Source organism: Oncorhynchus mykiss, chromosome 5, assembly GCF_057628025.1.
Source record: "Oncorhynchus mykiss isolate SJ-2025 chromosome 5, ASM5762802v1, whole genome shotgun sequence".
Classification (NCBI taxonomy): Eukaryota; Metazoa; Chordata; class Actinopteri; order Salmoniformes; family Salmonidae; genus Oncorhynchus; species Oncorhynchus mykiss.
The window spans coordinates 64,736,572-64,760,776 of NC_143026.1; the positions used below are offsets into that span (position 1 = coordinate 64,736,572).

Genomic DNA, 24,205 nt, shown 5'->3' on the forward strand with positions numbered 1-24,205 from the left:
TGTTAGTGGACCGGACATCCTTAACATGCATGCTTTGGCAAACCCATTGTATTGTGACAGACTCGTTTAATCTGAACATTTTATTTACAATGTACATTAGCCAGACTCATGTTTAATTTGAGATTGCATTGTTTGGTACCATTGTTATGGGCATCTTAGGCAATTGCCTCCTGCCACGCAGGCGGTATACCTAGACAAAAGTTAATCAATTTGTTGCATTTCGCAAGCATGCAATTGAGTATGTACAAATTTCTCTCGAACTTGCATGAAAAATGAGACAGCAAACATGCCTTCCTGGCACTACGGCTCCACAGAATGGCACCCAAAACAAGACCCTTGCTTATTTTACTATTTACAGATCTAAGCAAACTGTAAAGCAGTGGTGAACTCGACATTTGAATTTCAATTCACCATACATTAAATGACAATTGTTCATTTTCATCTATACCAATTTTAGTTCACTATACTGGTAGAGTAACATGTTTGATTCACCAGGTAGGCCAACAGTTACAGAAATGTATTGCATTTCAATTTATTTCAGGGATTACTCAATTTTATAATATAGTGAACTTACAGGCAGGGTTTAATTGTCAGTTTCCTGTCAAAGTGCATCAGTGCAACTAAATCATTTTATCAATTGAAAAAGTAATTCAATTTCTGCGCTTTCACAATTCTACACAGCCATTGGAAGCGGTTAAGATTAAACCTAGCAACCATTTGGGGACTTTCTTTCACTGAGGTATGGGTAGACTTTTTTTCCCAGATTTCGCATCTGTTAATTACCTGATATTACTTATTTCCGTCACAGTCTAGACAGGAAAGATGAACACAACCACTAAAGCAGCATTTCCCAACTCCAGTCCTTGGGTATCCCTAACACTTTTGTTGTAGCCCTCGACAAAATCTCACCTCAACTCAGGGGCTTGATTAGTTGACAAGTTGAATCAGGTGTGCTTATCCAGGGCTACAAAAGTGTGCTTATTGGTGGAAACACTGAACTAAACAATTACCCATTCAATACTGTATGCACAAAGATCCAACATGAATATCAGAAGTTTGTAACAACCAGGTCCTGGTTAGATTTACCATGTCAGCTTACCATTCATAGGCTGATTTTACACAATTCTGATATTTTCCACTACTTGCTCTTTTGAACAATCACGATGATCTGATTGGTCAAAAGACCAATTAGTGGAAAAAATTGAATTAGTCTTCCTGTGTAACCAGCTTTAGAGGACAACCCTTTGATGAAGTGTAGTAGTAGTAAAGACTAATGAGGAATAGAGGCGCTGTACTATTGCCTGAAGTATTACTTTGCACTATATGGGCAATAAGGTGTCATTTGGGACACACATATAGCCAGTCCTTGGTTGGGAGGTCAGAGGAGATTCATTATGTGTAGAAGATGACCTCAGGGATCTGTCCGTCCTCTACTGAAGTGCCGTTGTTGTTTCCTGCAGCATAGCAGAAGGTGAAGCAGGTCTTGGTGCCGGTGGCAGGGGCTTCGTGGGTCACTTTACGCATTCCTTTGGTGCCATAGTGCGAGTCTGGTCCCTGAAAGACATGGATAATTGTGGTGTAGCTGTATGCTTACTTATTGTATTCAATATGTACTTCAAAACTGAGCGGTTACAATGTACAGCATTTTTTGTCCAAAAAAAAATACAGTTATGTAAATGGTGGTGGTAGATGAAATGATCATCTTCTGCTGTACCTTGAGGGTGGCACACGCGATGTAGTTGACACTGGGCAGGATCTCCACTGGTTCCTTAAACATGACCCGGAATGTGTTGGAGGAACCGTCGCAGCTGAAGCCTGTGTCGTTCTGACCCAGGACAGTGTTGCTGTCTGTGTGAATGACCTTGAAGAGGGAGACCAACGGTCAGTCTTCACTTTTACCTTTATATACCCAGGTAAATCATAACAAAGTATCTTTTACAGTAACATGAACTACCCAAGTATGTTTTCCACGCAGCACCCACTGTAACTAGTATATGTTATTCCTCTTTACCTGTATATTGACTTGGTAGTCTGTAGGACCATGTATCGAACCATAGAGGCCAAATCCAACCACAAATATCCTCCGATTCACTGAAAACCTAGCGAAGGCAGAAAAGGATATAGAAGGTAAACCTTTACTGAATTGAGATACTTTGTATGCAGTGCTCGACTTGGTCTGAAATAGAGGCCGGTACTCAATTTGGGTGTTGGTACTGTTTTTATTTAGGTGCAGGAGCTCCACAATACTTTTGAGCTAATATTCGAACAAGAGGAACAGAAGCTCAAACAGTAGAACATTTGAGGTACCGGTACTCAGCTCCAATGAGCTCCTGCCCAAGTCAGCCACTGTCTGTATGTAGTCATTGGTGTATGTGTACTAACCGGATACAGTCACTGGTCCCGCTGTAGCCCCAGCGGCTCTCCACCTGTCCGAAGCGTGTGATGCTGCACTCCTTCCCCCGCAGGCAGCAGCGAGGCCGGTCGATGAACTCCACGTGAGGCTTGGGGTTCACCGTGAAGTGAAGGAACAGGCTCACCACCTCCTGGTCACTAAGAATACCAGACTGGGCTGGACCTATCAAGTAGAAATGCAGGTGCATATATATATATATATATACACACATATATACACACACACAAAATACTCAAATCCCAATATGGAAAAGGGACTACATTTCCCGGTTCGGTTTAGCTCGTCTCCACTGGGTCTGGTTGCCAAGTATGTGGCTACTGAATGGTTAGTGCCTTTCATAGCGTGTAACTTTGTTGTCAATAGACAGATGGTGTCAGGACGTAAGACATAACATAACCACAGTGGTGTGAGCTACCTGCAGCAAATTCCTCGATGGTCATGAGAGGGAAGCGGATAAGGACCAGGGCTTTGCCCAGCACTTTGCGCTTGTTCTCCGGAGTGGGCTGGTACTGCTGCCTCTGGGTTTCTGCCTCCGCCCAGCGCACCGCAGCCCCAAACAGACGTACCTCCCGCACCCCCAGAGTGTCCCTCTCCAGCACCGCCACCAGCGTGTCTACAGGAGACAAGATCTCACATCATGCTCAGAACGTGTCCTTTGTCTGAAGACAATCCCCTATGCCCCTTTCCTTATTGTGTGTGACAGACAGACAGACAGACAGACAGACAGAGGCAGCATAATTTACTTTACCTAGATCAATATCAGTGAAGCCCTCAGCAGCGAGTGCATCCACAGTGTTCTTGTCGATGTTCTCCAGACAGAGGCTGGCCAGCTGAGGTTCGTCAAAGAGCCGCGCCTGAAACAAACAACCCGTGTTAGCAAACAGCTGGCAGCGATCATACTGTGATCAACCGCTTGCTCTATTCTAATATCCATACCTCGCGACAAGCTAGAAATACTGGGTTTTCAGTCTTATCATTTGTAATAACCATGTTATTACATCGTCTGCATTTCCAATGACACCCAAAATCACATCCTAGCCTATGGGGCGATTCCATGAACGCATACCACCCTATTTTAGAGCACACTATATTAGCCTTATAATGACACCAAGGTGTTGTCTGTATCATGTAAGGTTCATTGATCATTGAGTCTTACAGGGGACATGTACAGAACCAGTAAAAAGGTTGGACACCTACTCATTCAAGGGTTCTTTATTTGTACTATTTTCTACATTGTAGAATAATAGTGAAGACATCAAAACTATGAAATCATGTAGATACCAAAAGAAAGTTATATCAAAATAGGTTTTATTTGAGGTTATTTAAAGTAGTCACCTTGATGACTTGAGCTGCCTTGATGACAGCTTTGCATACTCTCGGCATTTTCTCAACCAGCTTCACTTGGAATGCTTTTCCAACAATCTTGAAGGGGTTCCCATATATGCTAAGCACTTGATGGCTGCTTTTCCTTCACTCTGCGGTCCAACTCATGGGTTGAGGTCAGGTGATTGTGGAGGCCAGGTCATCTAATGCAGCACTCCATCACTCTCCTTCTTGGTAAAATAGCCCTTACACAGTCTGGAGGTGTGTTTTGGGTCATTGTCCTGTTGAAAAACTAATTATCGTCCCACTAAGCGCAAACCAGATGGGATGGCGTATCGCTGCAGAATTCTATGGTAGCCATGCTGGTTAAGTGTGCCTTGAATTCTAAATAAATCACAGACAGTGTCACCAGCAAAGCACCCCCATACCATCTCCATGCTTCACGGTGGGAACCACCCATGCGGAGATCATCCGTTCACCTACTCTGCGTCTCACAAAGACATGGCGGTTGGAACCAAAAATCTCAAATTTGGACTCATCAGACCAAAGGACAGAACATTCCACTGGTCTAATGTCCATTGCTCGTGTTTCTTGGCCAAAGCAAGTTTCATTATCTTATTGTCCTTTAGTAGTGGTTTCTTTGCAGCAATTTGACCATGAAGGCCTAATTCACAAAGTCTCTGAATAGATGATGTTGAGATGTGTCTGTTACTTGAACTCTGAAGCATTTATTTGGGCTGCAATTTCTGAGGCTGGTAACTCTAATGAACTTATCCTCTGCAGCAGAGGTAACTCTGGGTCTTCCATTCCTATGGCGGTCCTCATGAGAGCCAGTTTCATCATAGTGCCTGATGGTTTTTGCGACTGCAAAATTTCTTGAAATTTGCTCGATAGACTGACCTTCCTGTCTTAAAGTAATGATGGACTGTTGTTCTCTTTGCTTATTTGAGCTGTTCTTGCCATAATATGGACTTGGTATTTAACCAAACAGGGCTATCTTCTGTATACCACCCCTACCTTGTAACAGCACAATGGATTGGCTTAAGAATGAAAGAAATTACACAAATTAACAAGGCACACCTGTTAAATGAAATACATTCCAGGTGACTACCTCATGAAGCTGGTTAAGAGAATGCCAAGAGTGTGCAAAAATGTCAAGGCAAAGGGTGGCTCGGTATACAAATCCCAAAAGAAAGAAATGATCTCACTCCAATACATTTTTATAGAATGTTATCAAAAATAGACAAGATCTTGCTACCATGAAAAGGAAAATACCTGTCTATTTGTGAGAAAAAAAATCCCCTCGATTAACTCTTTAGTCATATCACAATTTACCTATTTGCTCATGGTTTTGCCTACACCTAGTGACCTGCTTTTTAAATTATATGAACAAAAAAAAATTCCATTTTATTTGGAACGGCAAGCCAGACTAAATTAAAAGGGCCTATTTATATAACGAATATGAATTCGGAGAACAGAAATTAGTAAATATTAAAGCATTAGACCTCTCACTAAAGGCATCAGTCATACAAAAGTTATACTGAAATCCAAACTGGTTCTCTAGTAAATTGGTAGGAATGTCTCAACCCATGTTCAAGAATGGCCTTTTTCCCTTTATTCAGATTACAACTGCTCACTTTCGGTTGTTTGAAAAGGAAATAATCCCCAAAATATAGTCATTTTTTAAACGAGCCTTAGATAGTTGGTTGCAATTTCAGTTTAATCCACCTGAAAAGAGAACAAATAATACAACAAATATTATGGTTAACTCAAATATACTTTTTTTTTTTTTTTTTTATTAAAAAAAAATTTTTTTTTGGACAATTGTCAAAAAAATAATAATAATTTTAAAAGGTATTATTTTAGTGAAATGTCTGCTCTGCCCCAAATTACAACCAACTAATTGCAGCATTGGTCACAGGTCCAGGAATGGCTGAAGATTGCAACTTTTGCCTAGAACTAATGCTGCAGATAGCAATAGCGGGCGATTTGAAAAGCCATAGTCAATCAATCAATAATATAAATGTTTATCTTTTAATTTACAATCTGTAGAAGCTATGAAAATAGAAAAGTTCAGTACTTTTGTGAAGCATCACAGCACAGTTGAAAAATATATGGCAAATAGAAATCCAAAATGTATGGTGTTAAGAGATAGATGGGAGGGGTTGAATGGAGCTGAAGGGTGGGACTAATAACAAGATAACCAATGTAAAACATATGGGGTGTGTAAAATGTATATAGGTTCAGAAATGTTGTGAAATAGCAAAGTTACAAATAGAAATCAAACTGGATCAGAAATAGAGGAAGGACTAAAAACAAACAAAATATAACTATTGTAAAATAGATGGGTGTCTGTAAAATGTGTATAAGATGTATAAACTGAAGGTAGAAGCCTAAGTGTTATTGTTTATTAGTTTATTCCAATTGGGGGAAGGGTGGTAGGGTTTGCGGGGAATAATAAAGGTATATTCTAAAAAAAAGTATGTATGTCTATATAGGTATCTGTGTATACAGTGGGGCAAAAAAAGTATTTAGTCAGCCACCGATTATGCAAGTTCTCCCACTTAAAAAGATGAGAGGCCTGTAATTTTCATCATAGTAATTTTCATCACACTTCAACTATGACAGACAAAATAAGAAAGAAAAATCCAGGAACTCACATTGTAGGATTTTTAATAAATTTGTTTGCAAATTATGGTGGAAAATAAGTATTTGGTCAATAACAAAAGTTTATCTCAATACTTTGTTATATACCCTTTGTTGTCAATGACAGAGGTCAAATGTTTTCTGTAAGTCTTCACAAGGTTTTCACACACTGTTGCTGGTATTTTGGCCCATTCCTCCATGCAGATCTCCTCTAGAGCAGTGATGTTTTGGGACTGTTGCTGGGCAACACAGACTTTCAACTCCCTCCAAAGATTTTCTATGGGCTTGAGATCTGGAGACTGGCTAGGCCACTCCAGGACCTGGAAATGCTTCTTACGAAGCCACTCCTTCGTTGCCCAGGCGGTGTGTTTGGGATCATTGTCATGCTGAAAGACCCAGCCAAGTTTCATCTTCAATGCCCTTGCTGATGGAAGGAGGTTTTCACTCAAAATCTCACGATACATGGCCCCATTCATTCTTTCCTTTAAACGGATCAGCCGCCCTGGTCCCTTTGCCGAAAAACAGCCCCAAAGCATGATGTTTTCACCCCCATGCTTCACAGTAGGTATGGTGTTCTTTGGATACAACTCAGCTTTCTTTGTCCTCCAAACACAACGAGTTGAGTTTTTACCAAAAAGTTATATTTTGGTTTCATCTGACCATATGACATTCTCCCAATCTTCTTCTGGATCATCCAAATGCTCTCTAGCAAACTTCAGACGGGCCTGGACATGTACTGGCTTAAGCAAGGGGACACGTCTGGCACTGCAGGATTTGAGTCCCTGGTGGCGTAGTGTGTTACTGATGGTAGGCTTTGTTACTTTGGTCCCAGCTCTCTGCAGGTCATTCACTAGGTCCCCCCACATGTGGTTCTGGGATTTTTGCTCACCGTTCTTGTGATCATTTTGACCCCACGGGGTGAGATCTTGCGTGGAGCCCCAGATCGAGGGAGATTATCAATGGTCTTGTATGTCTTCCATTTCCTAATAATTGCTCCCGCAGTTGATTTCTTCAAACCAAGCTGCTTACCTGTTGCAGATTCAGTCTTCCCAGCCTGGTGCAGGTCTACAATTTTGTTTCTGGTGTCCTTTGACAGCTCTTTGGTCTTGGCCATAGTGAAGTTTGGAGTGTGACTGTTTGAGGTTGTGGCAGGTGTCTTTTATACTGATAACAAGTTCAAACAGGTGCCATTAATACAGGTAACAAGTGGAGGACAGAGGAGCCTCTTAAAGAAGAAGTTACAGGTCTGTGAGAGCCAGAAATCTTGCTTGTTTGTAGGTGACCAAATACTTATTTTCCACTATAATTTGCAAATAAATTCATTAAAAATCCTACAATGTGAGTTCCTGGATTTCTTTTTTTTTCTTTTTCTCATTTTGTCCGTCATAGTTGAAGTGTACCTATGATGAAAATTACAGGCCTCTATCATCTTTTTAAGTGGGAGAACTTGCACAATTGGTGGCTGACTAAATACTTTTTTGCCCCACTGTATATACCAAAAAATATATGGGGGATTGGAAATGATGCAGACAATTACATTGATGGAAGCAACAATCTTTCCGCAATATTAAGCTGATCACCCCTATCATTTTTTTTTAAAGGCCTAAGGGTTGCTACTTTGAAGAATCTCAAATCTAAAATATATTTTGAATTTTTGGGGGGGTTACTACATGATTCCATAGTTTTGATGTCTTCACCATTATTCTACAATGTAGAAAATAGTTTAAAATAAAGAAAAATCCTGCAATGAGTAGGTGTGTCCAAAAAGTGCCTAAAATTGCCACTTTCATCATGATTTTCAAAAAAAAATAATGGTTGTGTTACAAATGTAAAAAGCATATTAAACATTCTTCCTCCCAATTAAGTTCATATGTGAGAATTGCCTGAACAATCTAATACACAACAAATATTATTGGGCCATGCTGGCATGGAATCGCTCAATGACAACCTATTTCCCATGTCACTGTATAGGGAAATCGAGATATTAATTTGAGATTTGGCCATACATTACAAGCAGAAGTGCAACAGTGAGCTAGTTAGCTACCTGAGTGAGCAACATGAAGGCATTGTCAGCACGTAGATTCTTCTTGAGGAACTCCACACAGTGGGCCTCTAGGGCCGGCACTGCATACTTCTTGGCTGTGTACAGTGTGGTCATCACAGTCTCGGGTCCTATCTGCACCTCATCTGAGTACAGGAACCTGGATTTGCAACAGTTTGGACAGTCAGACAACCCATACATACCTCGTAGTGTAGTTACAGTATCAATCTGAAGACATTAAAATATCAATGCCATTTGATACATGTTAATTTAAAAAGGCATTTTCACTACATTCAGAATTTAACCTTGAAGATACAAACTGCCCCCCTAAATTGGCTCATTCTTAAAGACATCAAAATGATTCAACTGGGTAGTTGCTACTTTACAGTCAAATTGGTGTGCCAGACAGGTCTTCTCTATAATCTTACTTGAGCAGGGCAAGGAATGCAGCCGGCTCCACGTCAGGCAGCTCGATCTCAGTAGAGGTGGTGGCCATACCGCCATTGAACATGGCATCGAATACTGCACTTCCTACGGCAAGGGCAAATCTGCCGAGAAAAAGGGGGTCGTGATTATTAGGAGGGATATATCAATGTATTGGATACTTTGTGTTTATAACTGTAGTATTCCTGGTCAGTTGTTAACCCAGGAGGTGCATTCATGTACGTACCCACCACAATGATTTGCCAACATACAATGGTCATGCGCATATCATGGATATATCACTAGAAACAGACGAAGCCTAGCCTACACTCGACCTCACCCAATATAACGCAACGGTCATCATCGGCACTGCAGAACATTTATATTGGGGCATGTATTCTACTTGCGGTGATTCGAATACATAAGCATGAATAGGCAAAGATTTAATGATTTGTAAACAAGCAAATATGAAATAGGCATATTTTAACAATCATGCTTCGCTTACCTGTGTGCTGGTATCCGCTGCACTCCCATTCCCTTCCCCACCAGAAAATGCACGTCACTCAGCACCTCGTTGTTGAACAAAAACGCAAACCTTTCTTTCACTGTGTTTTTTGTGGCCTGCCAGTTGTACACTGGCTCCCGATAAACCAATACGGCCGCAGATGCAGGGCTACTGGGAAGTGAGGATGAAATGTTCGGGGACTCCACGGAGGATGCTGTCATGTTTGTCGCAGCTCCTCCTGCGACTGTCGGTGCCCGGGCAGCCGTGGCACTCTGACCCGCTGACTGTGGCGTAGTGTGTTGCCTATTCGGGGAATGCTCTACTCTGACATCGGTGCCACCGCCACGGTCAGGGCCTGGTTGAGGGTTTGAGTGTCCCGCTGTCCGTGGTGCCCCTCCAGTTGCACCCGCTGACCCCTCATTTGTAGCAGGCGAGGAATGGGCGTTGTTGCTCGGCTGAGCATTACCCAGCGGTCCGGGACTGGAAAAATTGAGACATGGAGCTCTGCTATTGCTCTCCTCCTCCGCAGCCATTTTGGATGGAGAACACTGCAGGGTTTGCTGCTGAGATAAACAAGCACAACAGCGCATACCCAGAAACACAGGCGGAATGAGTGAACCTCACATGAGGCTGGAGACTGAGGACGAAGGTGGCCTAAATTGTCTGGACACTCAATAGCAGCCAATAATACCAAAGGCTGCATATGTATCATGGTGTCATCATATTAATTTGCTATAGTTTATTAGACAAATGAACATCAATGAGCTTATGATGAGCTATTATATTCCCCAACCATGGAGCTAGTATTTATTAATTCAAAACTGCAGGCTTACTTTTTTGATGCACGGGTATGCAAATATGAAATAATGTAGGCCTACATACATTATTCGTGTTACTTAGACCTAGCAGATAAATATGTATTCAGTTCAAATTATTCGCCTCTCCATTGATGAGGCCTAGTCAATACATTTTCTTTCTGAATTCAGACATTTTAAGATGTGTTTTGTATTAGCCTACCTGTTCTCACCTCCTACAAATACATACCATCAATCTTACATTCTTCATAGAGACGGTCTATATCTAAGTTTCCAAATGTGCACGTTTGAACTACTGTTCTAAACAGTATAGGATATATGATTTTACTTACCCAATATAATGAGATGGGATAGGCTATTGATGTCTATTTGGGACAAAGTAAAACTAATCAGAGATCTTATGTCCAATTACTTATAACTGATGACGATTAGCCTCGAAGAAAAACAATCTCCCAGGGATACGCCGAATAGTATTGTTGTAATATCACTTTAGATCCGAGAGTACATTATCAAAACACATGCCAAAATGAGAGCAGAAATATGATTCACTCAGCAAATATGAACCAATCCGATACACTTTACTGAAGTGTAAAAAATAATGTTACAGTAACCATCTAAAACCTCATTACAAAGTTAGAATTAACTAGTTATTGTGTCAGCCAATCAGCTATGAGAAGGCGCTCTTCCTGACCTTAGACTGAGAGGCCCAATACAGTCATTGGCCCAAAATACGGGGTAAGCAGAGAGGAAGAGGCAAAGCAAGACGGTTTACTCCGCCCAAAATCTGTCCACGACAATAAGCCTACAAAGTGAGGAGTTTTTGTATGGAGGTCAACGAGAGTGTCGAATTTGGTCAACCAAAAATGTAATTGCTAATTTGCGACGTGAGACTTATTTGATCGAATTGAAGTTTAGCAATGGTTAGTTTGTTATGAATGCACTGATATAAGTGAACGAGCGTGGCATATCGGCAACTTTTGGGGAAAAAACTACTTTTATCGGAGTTGCGCCGACTGAGGGGTTGTGCATGTTGATCACACGCGTATCTGCCCTCTTATTGGCTAGAATGTTCCAACTGATTTCGCCTCCTCCCGCCTGCCTTCCATCTTTGAGGACATGTATTTCCATTGTTAGAGCGGTCACTCGACTGTCTTGTCAATATAATAGAACACCTTTGGGGTAAGTAATACAATATTAGCTAGGCTAGTTAGAGAATGACATTAAAATGTAGCTATATTACAATTAGTATTATTGTCAGATAAATGTTCATTTTGGCATATTTAATCACATTTCTGACGCATTTTACGTCATGTTCAGTAAGTTTATTACTAGCCCCTACTGTACTGACCGTTTTCCCGTTGTCCGTCCCATCGATGTTTGCTAGCCAACTATTTATTTAGCTAGCTAGTTAACCTTACATTAGTTCGCTTTATCAGAGCGAACACTAACGTCAGTTTATCAGAAACGTGTCATGATCACGCCCGAACAGTTGGAAAGAGGATTGCAGCCGACAGTTTTCGCTTTTACATACTACTCTCTGTCTTGTAACGTTAGCTAGCTAACTAGCTAGCAAATATTTATAATGACAAACATATGTGATAGTCCCTGTCTCTCATACTCATTGAGCGTGTCAGATGAAAATGGTTGAGTATAAAGTACTAGTGTCTTTCTAATCCTATGTATCCCACTTGCATATACTTCACTGGGATAAGGATATCATGGGAGGTGTGAAGCAGGAGCAGAATGATGGACCACCACCAAGAGGCATGCCGTCCTCTGATGCAGCACACGAAGAGGCAAGAGAAGGGGAAAGGACCTGTACATACTGACATGAATAGCACTAAATTCTGTACAATTACTGGCTGTGTATACACAGACTACCCACGGTTTGGTTATCCAATCCTTTCCAACATGTTGCTACCATTCTATAAACGGATCTAGCTTAAATGGAACAAGAGCATTGTTATGACGATGTTATGCTATGTTTCCCGCACTCTTGATGCACACTTTGACATGGTTATCGTTTTATCTTTTCATCCTGGATAGCATATCCGTTCTCTTTCTGTACAGCCTGTGAAGAAGAGGGGTTGGCCAAAGGGTAAGAAGAGAAAGAAGGTTTTGCCCAACGGTCCCAAGGCACCAGTGACTGGATATGTGCGCTTTCTGAATGAACGACGAGAGCAGATCCGTGCCAAGTACCCTGACCTGCCCTTTCCAGAAATTACCAAGAGGTTGGGCGCAGAGTGGAGCTGCTTAGCACCTAATGACAAACAGGTACCTGCAGGCTTGGCTAGGGAAATGTAGAATGTATGAACAATTACCAATTATTTTCCCCAGGTTTGTATTTAGTGGCAGTGCATTCAGTAGATTTATGCGTAGTTGTAGTTATATAAATAGGTATAGGCGTGCCAGGATATGGTCTGTTTGATAAGCCCAGGTAGGCCTCATTTAAAAACTACAGGCTATCATGTTTCTTGAGGAGAAGCCTGGGATTGGAAGCTACCATCGCAGTGTATTGAGATCTCTTCTGTGTGTGTCTAATGGAGTTAAGAATGTACTGTAAGCTCACTCCACAGCGAGTTTAAAATGTTGCCAATGGAGCTATCCAATTTGTAACTTTTGTACAGCTCAAACTGTTGTCAAGAATGGCAGTCACGTGTGTCTGTAAGCCGAGCATAACTGTTTCGAGCCTGTTATGTGGAGGAAGATATACTGTGAGTAGCGCACATGGTTACATTGATGCTGTTGATCCGGGTCACTCAGTTGTGCTCTGTCCAGCTGCTGGGGTTGCGGCGGAGGAGGGAGGTCAAAGGGGGCGAGTGTAACCGATGTGAACTGGCTAGCAAGTTAGCGGTGCAGTTAGCGGTGCACGCTAGTAGCGTTCAGTCAATGACGTTGCTCACTCTGAGACTTAGAAGTAGTTGTTCCTCTTGTAATGATTCTTCATGGGTGACTGTTGTCGACGTGTGCAGAGGATGTCTGGTTCAAGTCCAGGTTGGGGCAAGGAGAGGGACAGAAATAATACTGTTACATCTGGAGTGGACTGAAGTTTTTTTGTGTGCTGACCTGACAGCGCTTCCTGGATGAGGCGGAGCGAGAAAAGCTGCAGTATGCCCGGGAGCTGAGAGAATACCAACAGAGTGAGGCCTATCAGATCACCAGTGCCAAGATCCAGGACAAGAAGGTCAAGAGAGGTGAGAGTTGTGACACATTGTATTAACTGAGGGTTGTTGCACACACAGCTCCTATTTTATCCATTTGACAGGGTGGTAAAAACTTTCAAAAAAAATGTTAATCTGTCTTTCGTTCATTTGTTTTCTTTGAGCATTGTATATAATGTTTTCTTGGTGTTATTTTTCAGAGGAGTCTCCATCTGTCATTATCAATGCCAACAGTTCTGGATCGGCTGCTCTGAAGGTACGCTCTTTGCCTTACATTATTTGCTTATGTTGTGTTTCTGAATGTGTTATGTCAAATTTTATTTTATTTATTTCATCTTTATTTAAGCAGGTAGGCAAGTTGAGAACAAGTTCTCATTTACAATTGCGACCTGGCCAAGATAAAGCAAAGCAGTTCGACACACAACAACACAGAGTTACACATGGAGTAAAACAAACATACAGTCAATAAATAATACAGTAGAAAAATAAGTCTATATACAATGGGAGCAAATGAGGTGAGATAAGGGAGGTAAAGGCAAAAAAAAGGCCATGGTGGCAAAGTAAATACAATATAGCAAGTAAAACACTAGAATGGTAGATTTGCAGTGGAATAATGTACAAAGTAGAAATAATGGGGTGCAAAGGAGCAAAATAAATACAGTAGGGGAAGAGGTAGTTGTTTAGGCTAAATTATAGATAGGCTATGTACAGGTGCAGTAATCTGTGAGCTGCTCTGATAGCTGGTGCTTAAAGCTAGTGAGGAAGATAAGTGTTTCCAGTTTTAGAGATTTTTGTAGTTCGTTCCAGTCATTTTTAAAAAGACTGCTTTTGTTCCGTGTGTTAAAGGGTTGCTTTGTTTTGAACTATGTCCTCTAGGGTTCAGACTACCTGTCCAACAGATTTGATGTTCCAATATTTACAGAGGAGTTCCTGGACCAGAACAAGGGTAAGAGACGGGCAGAGGAGGGTCTCTGGGACAAACACTGTTTCAGTGAAGAAAGTACTAACTGTTTCCTTACTAATGATTGTTTCTCTGCTCCCAGCCCGGGAAGCAGAGCTGCGGCGTCTACGCAAAGCCAACGTTGAGTTTGAGGAGCAGAACGCCGTGCTGCAGAAGCACATAGCAGACATGTACAGCGCCAAAGAGAGGCTGGAAGCTGAACTGGGGCAGGATGAGCTCCGGACGCAGGCCTTACACAGGCACCTGCTGGCCATCAAACACACCCTCGTCAGCAGTCTGTCCACCGTGGCCCTGCCAGGTCAGCACCTTGTCACTGGGGCCCTTCCATCCATCTCTGACCCTGATACTCAGCCTAATCTCTTTGTACGACTTGGCTGCAATTACTTCTAGTGCATTCAGAAAGTATTCAGACCCCTTCCCTTTTCCCCATTTTTGCTACGTTACAACCTTATTCTAAAATGGACCAAATAAACCATTTTCCTTATCAATCTACACAATATACCCCATAATGAAATGTTTTTTTAGAAATGTTAGCAAATTTATTACAAATAAAAACATATCTTTATTTACATAAGTATTCAGACCCTTTGCTTTGAGACTTGAAATTGAGCTCCGGTGCATCCTGTTTCCATTGATCATCCTTGAGATGTTTCTACAACTTGATTGGAGTCCACCCTAGTTGACTGTGTTTTCTTTGCAGGCACAGGTGAGACCCCCTCTCTTGGTACCCTGGACTCTTACCTGAGTCGCCTGAGTGGTACTCTGGAGAGCAACCCTCATGAGCACCGTGCCTTGCTGACTCAGCTTCGCGATGTCCTTTCTCACCTGGACAGGTAACACACCTGTGAATGTATCTAACACCTTGATGTAGAGGTATTGAGTTATGTCAGGGAACAGACACTCTCCTATGTATTTATTTGGACAGTGAAGCTGAAATGTTTCATTTGTCTCTATACTCAAGTATTTTGAATTTAAGATTAAATGTTTCATATCAGACGACAGTATAGAACGTCACCTTTTATTTGAGGGTATTTTCATACATAGCTGTTTTACCGTTCAGAAATTAAAGCACTTGATGTATCTAGTCCCCTGATATTGAAGCTATCCCCATTTTGAAGTATTTGGACAAATTAGCTGTGTTCTTATGTTATCTGAGTGACGCAAACATTACAACAAAATCAACGAGTGCGCCATGACATTTTTGGAATATTAGATTATCCCTGACTGTCTAGTTTTTATTCTTGTAGTTGTTAGTTCTCAATGATTTTATTTCAACTTTGTTTAATTTTACACTGAAAATGTTTTACCATCCTGGAAATTAGGCCCACCACTGCTAAATGTATATAGGGGAAACACTAAACTCTACAAACTTGTTGGATATATATTTGCAGTTTGCTTTGGTTGTTTCAGATTATGTTGTGCCCAATAGAAGTGAATCGTAAATAATGTATGGTCCTTTTGGAGTCACTTTTATTGTGAATAGAACATCTTTCCAAACATTTCTACGTGAATGTGGATGCTACCATGATTACGGATAATCATGAATGAATTGTGAATAATGGTTAGTTAGAGGCACAAAGATCATACACCCAAGACGTGCTAATCTCACCATTACAAATTACAGGAGGTTAGCATTTTTTTGGGGGGGGTGATATTTATGCCTCTGAGTGTACATTACCTACAGTCTTGTGCATTACCATTCATATAACGTTGTCAAATTCAAACACTTGCTAGATCTGCATGCGTACAGTACAACTTAACCTTGTTGTTTATGAATGATCACACTGTTCTGTCTCCTCCCTTATTTTCAGTGAGAAGCTATGATGGGACCTCCACACCCATTCTGACTTGATGTGGATCCTGGATGGTATAACAACAGGTCATATCGGTGCCCTTCAGTGTAGTCATGGGATAGATAGGATGTCTTTCTGATGTAACAGACAAATTACAAACTGATAAAACACAAGGCTCAGTCTATATAGCATTACTCTGTGGTATACAGAGTAATATATATAAATTGATTAAATAAAGAAAATTCCTCAGCAATCCCCACACCCCCTAATTGCAAGGTGAGTTCCTAGAATTTTTTGCAAATGTAAAAAAAAAAAAAAAAAAGATACCTTATTTACATATGTATTCAGACCCTTTGCTATGAGACTTGAAATTGAGCTCCGGTTTTTCCTGTTTCAATTGATCATCCTTTTAAATGTTTCTAAAACTTGATTGGAGTCCACCTGTGGTAAATTCAATTGATTGCACATGATTTGGAAAGGCACACACCTGTCTATATAAGGTCACACAGTTGACAGTGCATGTCAGAGCAAAAACTAAGCCATGAGGTCAAAGGAATTGTAGAGCTCCGTGACAGGATTGTGTCGAGGCACAGATCTAGGGAAGGGTACCAAAACATTTCTGCAGCATTGAAGGTCCCCAAGAACACAGTGGCCTCCATCATTTTTAAATGGAAGAAGTTTGGAACCACCAAGACTCTTCCTCGAGCTGGCCGCCCGGCCAAACTGAGCAATCGGGAAAGAAAGGCCTTGGTCAGGGAGGTGACCAAGACCCCGATGGTCACTCTGACAGAGCTCTAGAGTTCCTCGTTGGAGATGGGAGAAGCTTCCAGAAGGACAACCATCTCTGCAGCACTCCACCAATCAGGCCTTTATGGTAGTGGCCAGACTCCTCAGTAAAAGGCACATGACAGCCTGCTTGGAGTTTGCCTAAAGACAATATTGAACTCTTTGGCCTGAATGCCTAGTGTCACATCTGGAGGAAACCTGGCACCATCCCTATGGTGAAGCATGGTGTTGGCAGCATCATGCTGTGGGGATGTTTTTCAGTGGCAGGGACTGGGAGACTAGTCAGGATCGAGGGAAAGATGATCGGAGCAAAGTACAGAGAGATCCTTGATGAAAACCTGCTCCAAAGCGAGCACTCAGGACCTCAGACTGGGGCGAAGGTTCACCTTCCAACAGGACAACGGCCCTAAGCACACAGACAAGACAATGCAAGAGTGGCTTCAGGACAAGTTTCTGAATGTCCTTGAGTGGCCCGGCCAGAGCTCGGACTTGAACCCGATCCAACATCTCTGGAGAGACCTGAAAATAGCTGTGCAGCAATGCTCCCCATCCACAGAGCTTGAGAGGATCTGCTGCGAAGAAGAATGGGAGAAACTCCCCAAATACTGGTTGGCCAAGCTTGTAGCATCATACCCAATAAGACTTGAGGCTGTAATCACTGTCAAAGGTGCTTCAACAAAGTACTGAGTAAAAGGTCTGAATACCTATGTAAATGTGATGTTTATTTTTAAATTAGCTAAAATGTCTGAAAGCCTATTTTTGCATTATCTTTATGGGGTATTTTGTGTATATTGAGAGGGGTGGACAATTTAATACATTTTAGAATAAGTCTGTAACCTAACAAAATGTGGAAAAGTCAAGGGGTCTGAATATTTTCTGAAGGCACTGTATCTGCATGTGTACGGTCTTGTTCAGCTTTGGAGGCAAATGTCAGCCTTTCAGGCTTGTTGTGAACAGTCATTATGTCAACTGCCTTACCTTGTTCCATTTATAGTTACTATGGTTTATGGGAAAAAATCATGGGAAAAGCAGTTTACATGCCCTTTTCCCATATGTCTTCACTTGATAGAAGAAGTGTACTTGTGTCAAATGAGAGACCAAATGAACTGGAAAAGATCATAGCAACATTTTCAGAATAGTTTTTTGTAATGCTATTGACATTAAGGGTGGGAAGTTTTGGATGAAGGTTTTTTTTGTAATGTTTTTTTTTGTTGAATGAATTTGAAATTGAAGTTGTCTCCTTTTGTAATCATTATTTCAATTTCCAATAAAAGTAAATGTGTGTAATTTCCTGGATGAGCGTGACGCACATAGAGCATATGGTGGTGACACATGGATGATGTTGTCTGAAATGGCTTGATGACTCAATAGCTATTGATTGCACCTGCTGCCCTCACTTTATACTGGACAGAAGTACGGAACAAACGACTTGTCTGACCTTTAGTTTCTAGATCCCCCCCCACCACCACCAGATGGTGGTAAAGCTCTACTTACAAACGTTGTCAGTGGTTAGCTTGAAGGGTTCTCAGTTTCTTTACATTATACTAGATGTCTGAATTGACAGATTTATGTGGTTTAGATCCACTTTATTCGCTGGAGGCCTTTCCCAGTGTATTTTTTTTTGCTGTGGTTAGACTTGATTAAGATCAAACAAACATGCCTCCTGAAATTATGCCTAGTAGCCCATAGGTCGGCCCACGATTGGCCCAGCGTCGTCCGGGTTTGCCCAGAGTAGACCGTCATTGTAAATAAGAATTTGTTCTTTACTGACTTGCCTATTTAAAAAAGAAAGAAAAAAAGTTGGTGTTTCTGAAAGCTTTGGGATCAGAACAAGGATAGGCCGTTTAATTCTAGGCACAGAACATAACCGTCATTCAAGGTTCCGATGTCATGTAAACTATTGAATGAATTTATTCTATAAATCTATGGATTCCTAAATTATACTTGAATGTATTCTTGTTCTTTTTTACACATTACACTAGCTTACTGCTTGTAGTACTTGGGCCTACTTGCTCGTTGTCATTCTTGGTAGTGGACTTGAAGACAAGTTTAATGCTCTCTCTTAGGTCCAGTTATCTAATCTGAGGTTAGAAGATGCTGTAGACTATATTTTGGATTTTCAGCGGGACCACGAAACGTTCAGGGAGGCATGACAGTCAGGTGTTGCGAGCATCCTTGGGTCATCCCGTCATCACTACCGTGACGTAAGTCTCGGGAACTGTCCTTACAGTGGTGGTGCTGAACAAGATGGCTGTGCGTCGGGGAGCGGAGAGCTGAGGTTGAAATATAACCCCCTAAATTGATCCATACACGAAAGGGAAAGCGCACGACGAAAGACTCGAAAGATCAGATTTTTTTTTACTGTCGCAAAACAGTGACGTATAATAGTTTCTAGTAGAAACGGAGCTGACTCCATCCACCTATTTATACAGGCTATAGAGACGGACATTACTCCGAATTGAAATATCGGTGCCGGTGGAAGACATCTGGGAGCGATCATAGCCAGAGCTAAGAGATGTCATTGCTGTGCGTTGGCGGTAAGTGACAAACAGACTACTGTTGGCTGTCGAGAGAAATGCTCTTATTTACACGGGTAACCAGTTGCTCCGCGGGCGGTTTTCTTCAATTCATCTCATTTGCAGCTGATTCTGCTCTAAAATGTCTTAATTGTTGGCGTATAGGCCTAAACGACGCGCTGAATACTACATTTGTTTTAAATTGGCTGTAGTCAAATTCCTTTGACTAGAAAACTCGTTGTATTCTTTAGGTGGCCAGACAGCCTACATCATTTTTTAAATTAGTCTACTTCTTGTTTTATTATATGACTGTCTTCTAATGATGGAGAAGCGGAATGAACACTGTCAGTCATCATAAACACTTTGATTGTTGATAAAATGGTCGCTGAACTGTCGTTATTGTAGTCTATTAACCGCAACAAATCATGCTCAAAATATGTTTGAATATTATCATAAAGCAGGCTACACAGAGTAAATATGAGTATCTGGAATATGATTGTCCAAAACTGAGTCCAGGGTTGGATTATGTCCCCGTGTGTAGTAGCTCACTAAAAAGGCGTGTACTGTAAATGTTATTTTTGGTTTCTATTCAGATTTTTAAATATGGAGGGGTGGTTCGCACAGCAAATATTGTTCATTTAGTTTGTGTACTATTGCTTTTGGTTGTCTATCATAACGATGATTGCATTCCTTATGACAGCCTTTCGCTTAAGAAATCGTGACGTTTCCGAGGAAATATCCTGAATGCAACCTTTCTATGCGGTGACTACAGTAGATTGCCTCCAGCGCTAGCCTGCTATATGTTGAATCGGTGTTGTTGACCATACCCCTTCTAGAATGATTGTTTGTGTGAAATGCATTTTCTCCAAGGATAAGAACAGTTAGTCCAATAGATTTTACCCTGGGCAATGGGGCATTGGCGCGAGTCCTTCAGTCAATTTACTCTCCCAACAAAAACACCTAATAGCAGATGTCTTGTAGCCCTCAAATCAAAACAGCAAAATAATCCCGTTTTTGATCGGGTTGTTTGAACATTAGCTGTGTTGACCTATTTTTTTCCCCCTCAGTAACTTGTTTTCCAGTTAATTTGTTAGCTGCCTGCTTGTTCTAGATTATTTAGGCATACAGTGGACTGCTTTCGGGTTTACGCTATTGTCACATCGATTCACACCCACAGTCACTTCCCTAAAACGTTGGCCTGTCACGATTTTTCTATGAAAGTGGTAGAGTGGAATGCCAGCAACCCTAAAGTGTTTGTGGAGACAGGATATTTTCTTGGCACAGTACTTGGATAAACAAGCTGATTGCACAGATGTCAGGATTGAGACAGACTGCCAGATGTACCCGCGATATCTTCACATTTTGTTGGCATAGCAACCCTCTCCCTGGCATTTGGGACTTTTCCTTTAATTTCCCATTAGTAATGAGTGTACAGCTAAATTAGTGGTCATATAAAATCCCGTAGCCAAGGTGAGATTGAGAGACTGAGACTTTTCTTACAAGTGGCACTATTTTCACCCACTATCGAGAGACTGGAGGAAGAATGGGGATATGAGTGATTTTTGTTAGACCTTCATGTAGAAATGGCAGAGAGAACATGGCATTGAACCCAGTGGAGAAGAAATGTCCCCACTGTTACCATTTCTTATAAACGCATGATTCTAACTACGGGTCTATTTGCATATCTTCAGATCATTAGTGAGTGCCCAGTGTGGTGCCCAGTGTTCAGCGAGAGAGCAGCTTTCTAGCGTCACATTACAATATCAACGAGTACACACACACTTCAGTGCAGCAATGACCGGGCTTGTTTTTAGTTGTCAAATCCCCAGTCATTTCTTCTTCCCACATGAATGTCCACTGAAGCTCTCCGTATTCCCCAGCATGTCATGCGTTCAGTGGCTCAGCTAGCAAGCATGAATAATGTTGTAATCCAACGGAAGGATAATTAGCTTGCGCCAGCCGAGGGCCGTTCAGCTCCATGTAATCAGACGCTATATAACAATATCTCATGTTCTGTTCAGGTTCAGAATACATGATGCCTGGCTGTATCTCGACAGGCTGCTCCCTGAAAGAGAGCGAGCCCTTGGCTTTAATTTAATTTTTGTGTTTCATATTCTGTGGATTCATTGTTTTTTTTAATGGAGACAGTTTTGTTCTTCATTAGGGCACATTACAATGGATCCTTTAAAATAAAATATAATTGACCTCCATGATATAGTTTATTATTCAAATGATAATAAAGCTTAATTTCACTGTGTGTGAGTAACTTAATTCCCCCTCTATTAGATTGAATAAGACAATATGACAGAAGAAAGCAATTATGTCGTCTCATTCCTGCCAATCAGAGAGTTTCATTCTGTATCTTCTTTCTCTGTTTCTTCATAACTGAGAACTCCGACATTATAGAATTCCTGCAGGCTACATGTTTGAATTATATTGCTGTTTCTTGCTCTTTGTACAAGTACAACTGATCTGAAGTATGAGGTGCTTGTAAGCTTTCGACTGGAAAATCTCAGGCAATAAAACCCTGGAGCTCTTCCGCAGGGCGAGAGTGACTATATTTCCTGCGAAGAGACACTAGCTTGTGTGCTTTTTAAAAAAGTGGGCCTTTTTTTGTAACCCTCCTAACATCATAGCTAAACCGGTTTAGTATTGTGCATTTGAGCTGTGTGAGTCCCCCTCTACCCTTCACCCCCAACCCCCTATCCACTACTGTCCCGCTGAAGTGGTTATTTTTAGTAGTGGGGGTTCTGCTCTGCCTGCACTTGGATGAACAGAGAGATTAATGGAGCACGAGCCAAAGAGATAGAGAGGGAGCACACGCCACATGGCAGGAAGAGAGAGAACGAGAGGAAGAGTGAGAGGGAACGAGAGAGAATGAGGGGAAGAGAGAGAGAGAGAGAGAGAGAGAGAGAGAGAGAGAGAGAGAGAGAGAGAGAGAGAGAGAGAGAGAGAGAGAGAGAGAGAGAGAGAGAGAGAGAGAGAGAGAGAGAGAGAGAGAGAGAGAGAGAGAGAGAGAGAGAGAGAGAGAGAGAGAGAGAGAGAGAGAGAGAGAGAGAGAGAGAGAGAGAGAGAGAGAGAGAGAGAGAGAGAGAGAGAGAGAGAGAGAGAGAGAGAGAACAAGAGGAAGAGAGAGCGAGAATCCAGACAGTGGATTGAGAGGTTGATGATGGGGAAAGCACTGCGTTGGAAGGGGGGGGTGGGTGAACGGATGGTAAGTGAGAGAGACATGGCGGAGGTGCTGAGGAATAGACAGCTGAAGAGGCTGGCTGAATGATTGGGTAGAATCCTGTTAGCTTCAGCTCTGCAAAGGGAGGCGATGGTAATGGAGCTGGACATCTCTTTTGTTCTTTGTATTTTGCAGTGTTCCATGGAATCACCCTACAGGGGATAAAGTAGTCTGTTATATTGAGTAATGGTGAATCATGAAAGGCTTAGCTCTGAAGTTGGTTAAGTGCATCCTCTAACTCCTCCTCCTGCCCTGCAGACTAGCAAAATCATATTGATATTCAGATAAAACAAACATCCTCTTCAGGGTCTGTTGGGATGAGCTATTTTAGGAAAACAAATACATCCACTATTGTCACGCTGCTTCATCATTAACTGACTCTGACATATTAACCTTATCATGTCAAGTCAGACAGCAGGAGACACAATTTTATTTTCTTTCATTTTTATTTTCCTTTAGCTGAACTCTTGTGTGGCTTCATAAAAAAAGCCATTCTTGTGATGGCTGTTATGATATGGATTATTCATACAGGTGGGAGTGCTCCAGCTGGACCCATAATGATAGAGAACGTGTCAGTAGGTCATTAGGACTGGCCATGCCAGCCATGCGGGCATCTGAGTGGCAGCACTGTGTCCTCAGAGAAAAGCATTGGAGGTTATTTTAGCCAACTCTGTGATTCCAAATGGGCCTTTTTCCCCTAAGTCCCTTTTCTTAACTGCAGCTCTTAGAGATGAAGTGAGGGGAGGCATTCACTGTGGATTAGAAGGAAGGCTTTGAATATTAAAGCCCTGAACATGGGGTTACTTGGCATCGGCAGGGCGGGCGGGTGGGCGCGGGGTTAATGAATAATGAATGGGTCCGAAAAAAATGATTGCTTACCTAAAGTGATCCCCAATTTATAGAAGGTGACAGTGGTACCTTTACCTTAACAGACCTGCTTTCATTGTGTCACCCTTACTGGTCATCATATGTGAGACTACGTGTGTACAGACACACACACACACACACTGAATCCTGTGTGCTCCTCTTCTCTCTGAACCCCTCTCACCTGAGCATACCGCTGAGAGCCTTCCACTCAAATAGAGCTCTTGACATCTGTTAGTGAATACAGGCTTTGATGTTAAGACCCAGGCATTCTGCCATCAGAGGAAGTGTGCCCAGGCTGACTGAATTAGGTCCTTCCTTCCTCCTCCTCCTACGAAATGCCAGGGTCTTGTCATCACCCACGATCCCCGCATGGGCTGATATGCATATTGGAATATGAGAAGAATATCTAAGATTTCTGATCTAAATTGCAAAATGAACATATGTTTTGACGCTGTCTTATGCAGCAAACCTGTTCAGCTCAGGAAGGTGTGGGTTGTTAATAGCTTTGTTGTTAGAAACCTGAATCTCTAGGTTGATTGACCCCATTTGGTTTAATCCATTACAGGATGGCTCACTCTTTTTGTTGTTGTTTTTTTTTTCTGTCTGTTTTGCAGTGAAGAAAGCCAAACTCGATGGACCCCAAGGTGAGTTGAGACACGTTTGACTTCGTCTTAAAAAGTCTTAAACACCGGTTTGTTTGCTAGTAACACTGATATTCCTCGTTGT

The 24,205-nt window shown here is 41.7% G+C and overlaps 3 protein-coding genes across 7 annotated transcripts in view; 2 read left to right on the plus strand and 1 right to left on the minus strand.

Annotated features, from left to right (window-relative positions):
- Positions 1 to 65: 65 nt before the first annotated feature.
- Positions 66 to 10,908, minus strand: btbd2a (BTB domain containing 2a). The gene is made up of 9 exons (XM_021603790.3): positions 9,352 to 10,908; positions 8,852 to 8,971; positions 8,427 to 8,583; positions 3,162 to 3,267; positions 2,829 to 3,026; positions 2,383 to 2,575; positions 2,012 to 2,099; positions 1,715 to 1,861; positions 66 to 1,554 (listed from the first exon to the last, which is right to left on the minus strand). Exons 1-9 carry the CDS (start codon positions 9,939 to 9,941, stop codon positions 1,393 to 1,395), a joined length of 1,761 nt encoding a protein of 586 aa, XP_021459465.3. The 5' UTR covers positions 9,942 to 10,908; the 3' UTR covers positions 66 to 1,392.
- LOC110524287 (SWI/SNF-related matrix-associated actin-dependent regulator of chromatin subfamily E member 1-related) lies at positions 10,900 to 18,154 on the plus strand. 5 transcript variants are annotated; one of them, XM_021603795.3, is made up of 9 exons: positions 10,900 to 11,345; positions 11,879 to 11,962; positions 12,237 to 12,440; positions 13,240 to 13,360; positions 13,528 to 13,583; positions 14,204 to 14,273; positions 14,371 to 14,586; positions 14,989 to 15,121; positions 16,100 to 18,154. In XM_021603795.3, the coding sequence occupies exons 2-9, from the start codon at positions 11,885 to 11,887 to the stop codon at positions 16,110 to 16,112; spliced, it is 891 nt and encodes a 296-aa protein (XP_021459470.1). In that variant the 5' UTR covers positions 10,900 to 11,345; positions 11,879 to 11,884; the 3' UTR covers positions 16,113 to 18,154. The 5 variants fall into 5 exon arrangements, with proteins under 5 accessions (XP_021459470.1, XP_021459468.1, XP_021459466.3 ...); XM_021603793.3 differs by having other exon boundaries at positions 10,937 to 11,345; positions 12,213 to 12,440; XM_021603791.3 differs by having other exon boundaries at positions 11,343 to 11,482; positions 12,213 to 12,440.
- Positions 18,155 to 19,346: 1,192 nt separating this feature from the next.
- Positions 19,347 to 24,205, plus strand: part of unc13a (unc-13 homolog A (C. elegans)) — a 52,853-nt gene continuing 47,994 nt past the window's right edge. Inside the window, exons 1-2 of the mRNA XM_036978039.2 lie at positions 19,347 to 19,404; positions 24,094 to 24,123. Coding sequence (XP_036833934.2) covers positions 19,383 to 19,404; positions 24,094 to 24,123 — 52 coding nt within the window. The 5' untranslated portion in view covers positions 19,347 to 19,382. The remainder of the gene's footprint in view (positions 19,405 to 24,093; positions 24,124 to 24,205) is intronic.

Excerpts from the sequence above, each read along its gene's own strand:
- btbd2a (XM_021603790.3), bottom strand. The coding sequence starts at position 9,941 with ATGCGCTGTTGTGCTTGTTTATCTCAGCAGCAAACCCTGCAGTGTTCT. Across the intron at positions 2,576-2,828 it reads CATCGAGGAATTTGCTGCAG|GTCCAGCCCAGTCTGGTATT; the intron begins GTAGCTCACACC and ends TCTACTTGATAG. Across the intron at positions 2,100-2,382 it reads GGGACCAGTGACTGTATCCG|GTTTTCAGTGAATCGGAGGA; the intron begins GTTAGTACACAT and ends TGCCTTCGCTAG.
- LOC110524287 (XM_021603791.3), top strand. The coding sequence starts at position 11,429 with ATGTTCATTTTGGCATATTTAATCACATTTCTGACGCATTTTACGTCA. Across the intron at positions 13,361-13,527 it reads GGACAAGAAGGTCAAGAGAG|AGGAGTCTCCATCTGTCATT; the intron begins GTGAGAGTTGTG and ends GTTATTTTTCAG. Across the intron at positions 14,587-14,988 it reads GTCCACCGTGGCCCTGCCAG|GCACAGGTGAGACCCCCTCT; the intron begins GTCAGCACCTTG and ends TTTTCTTTGCAG.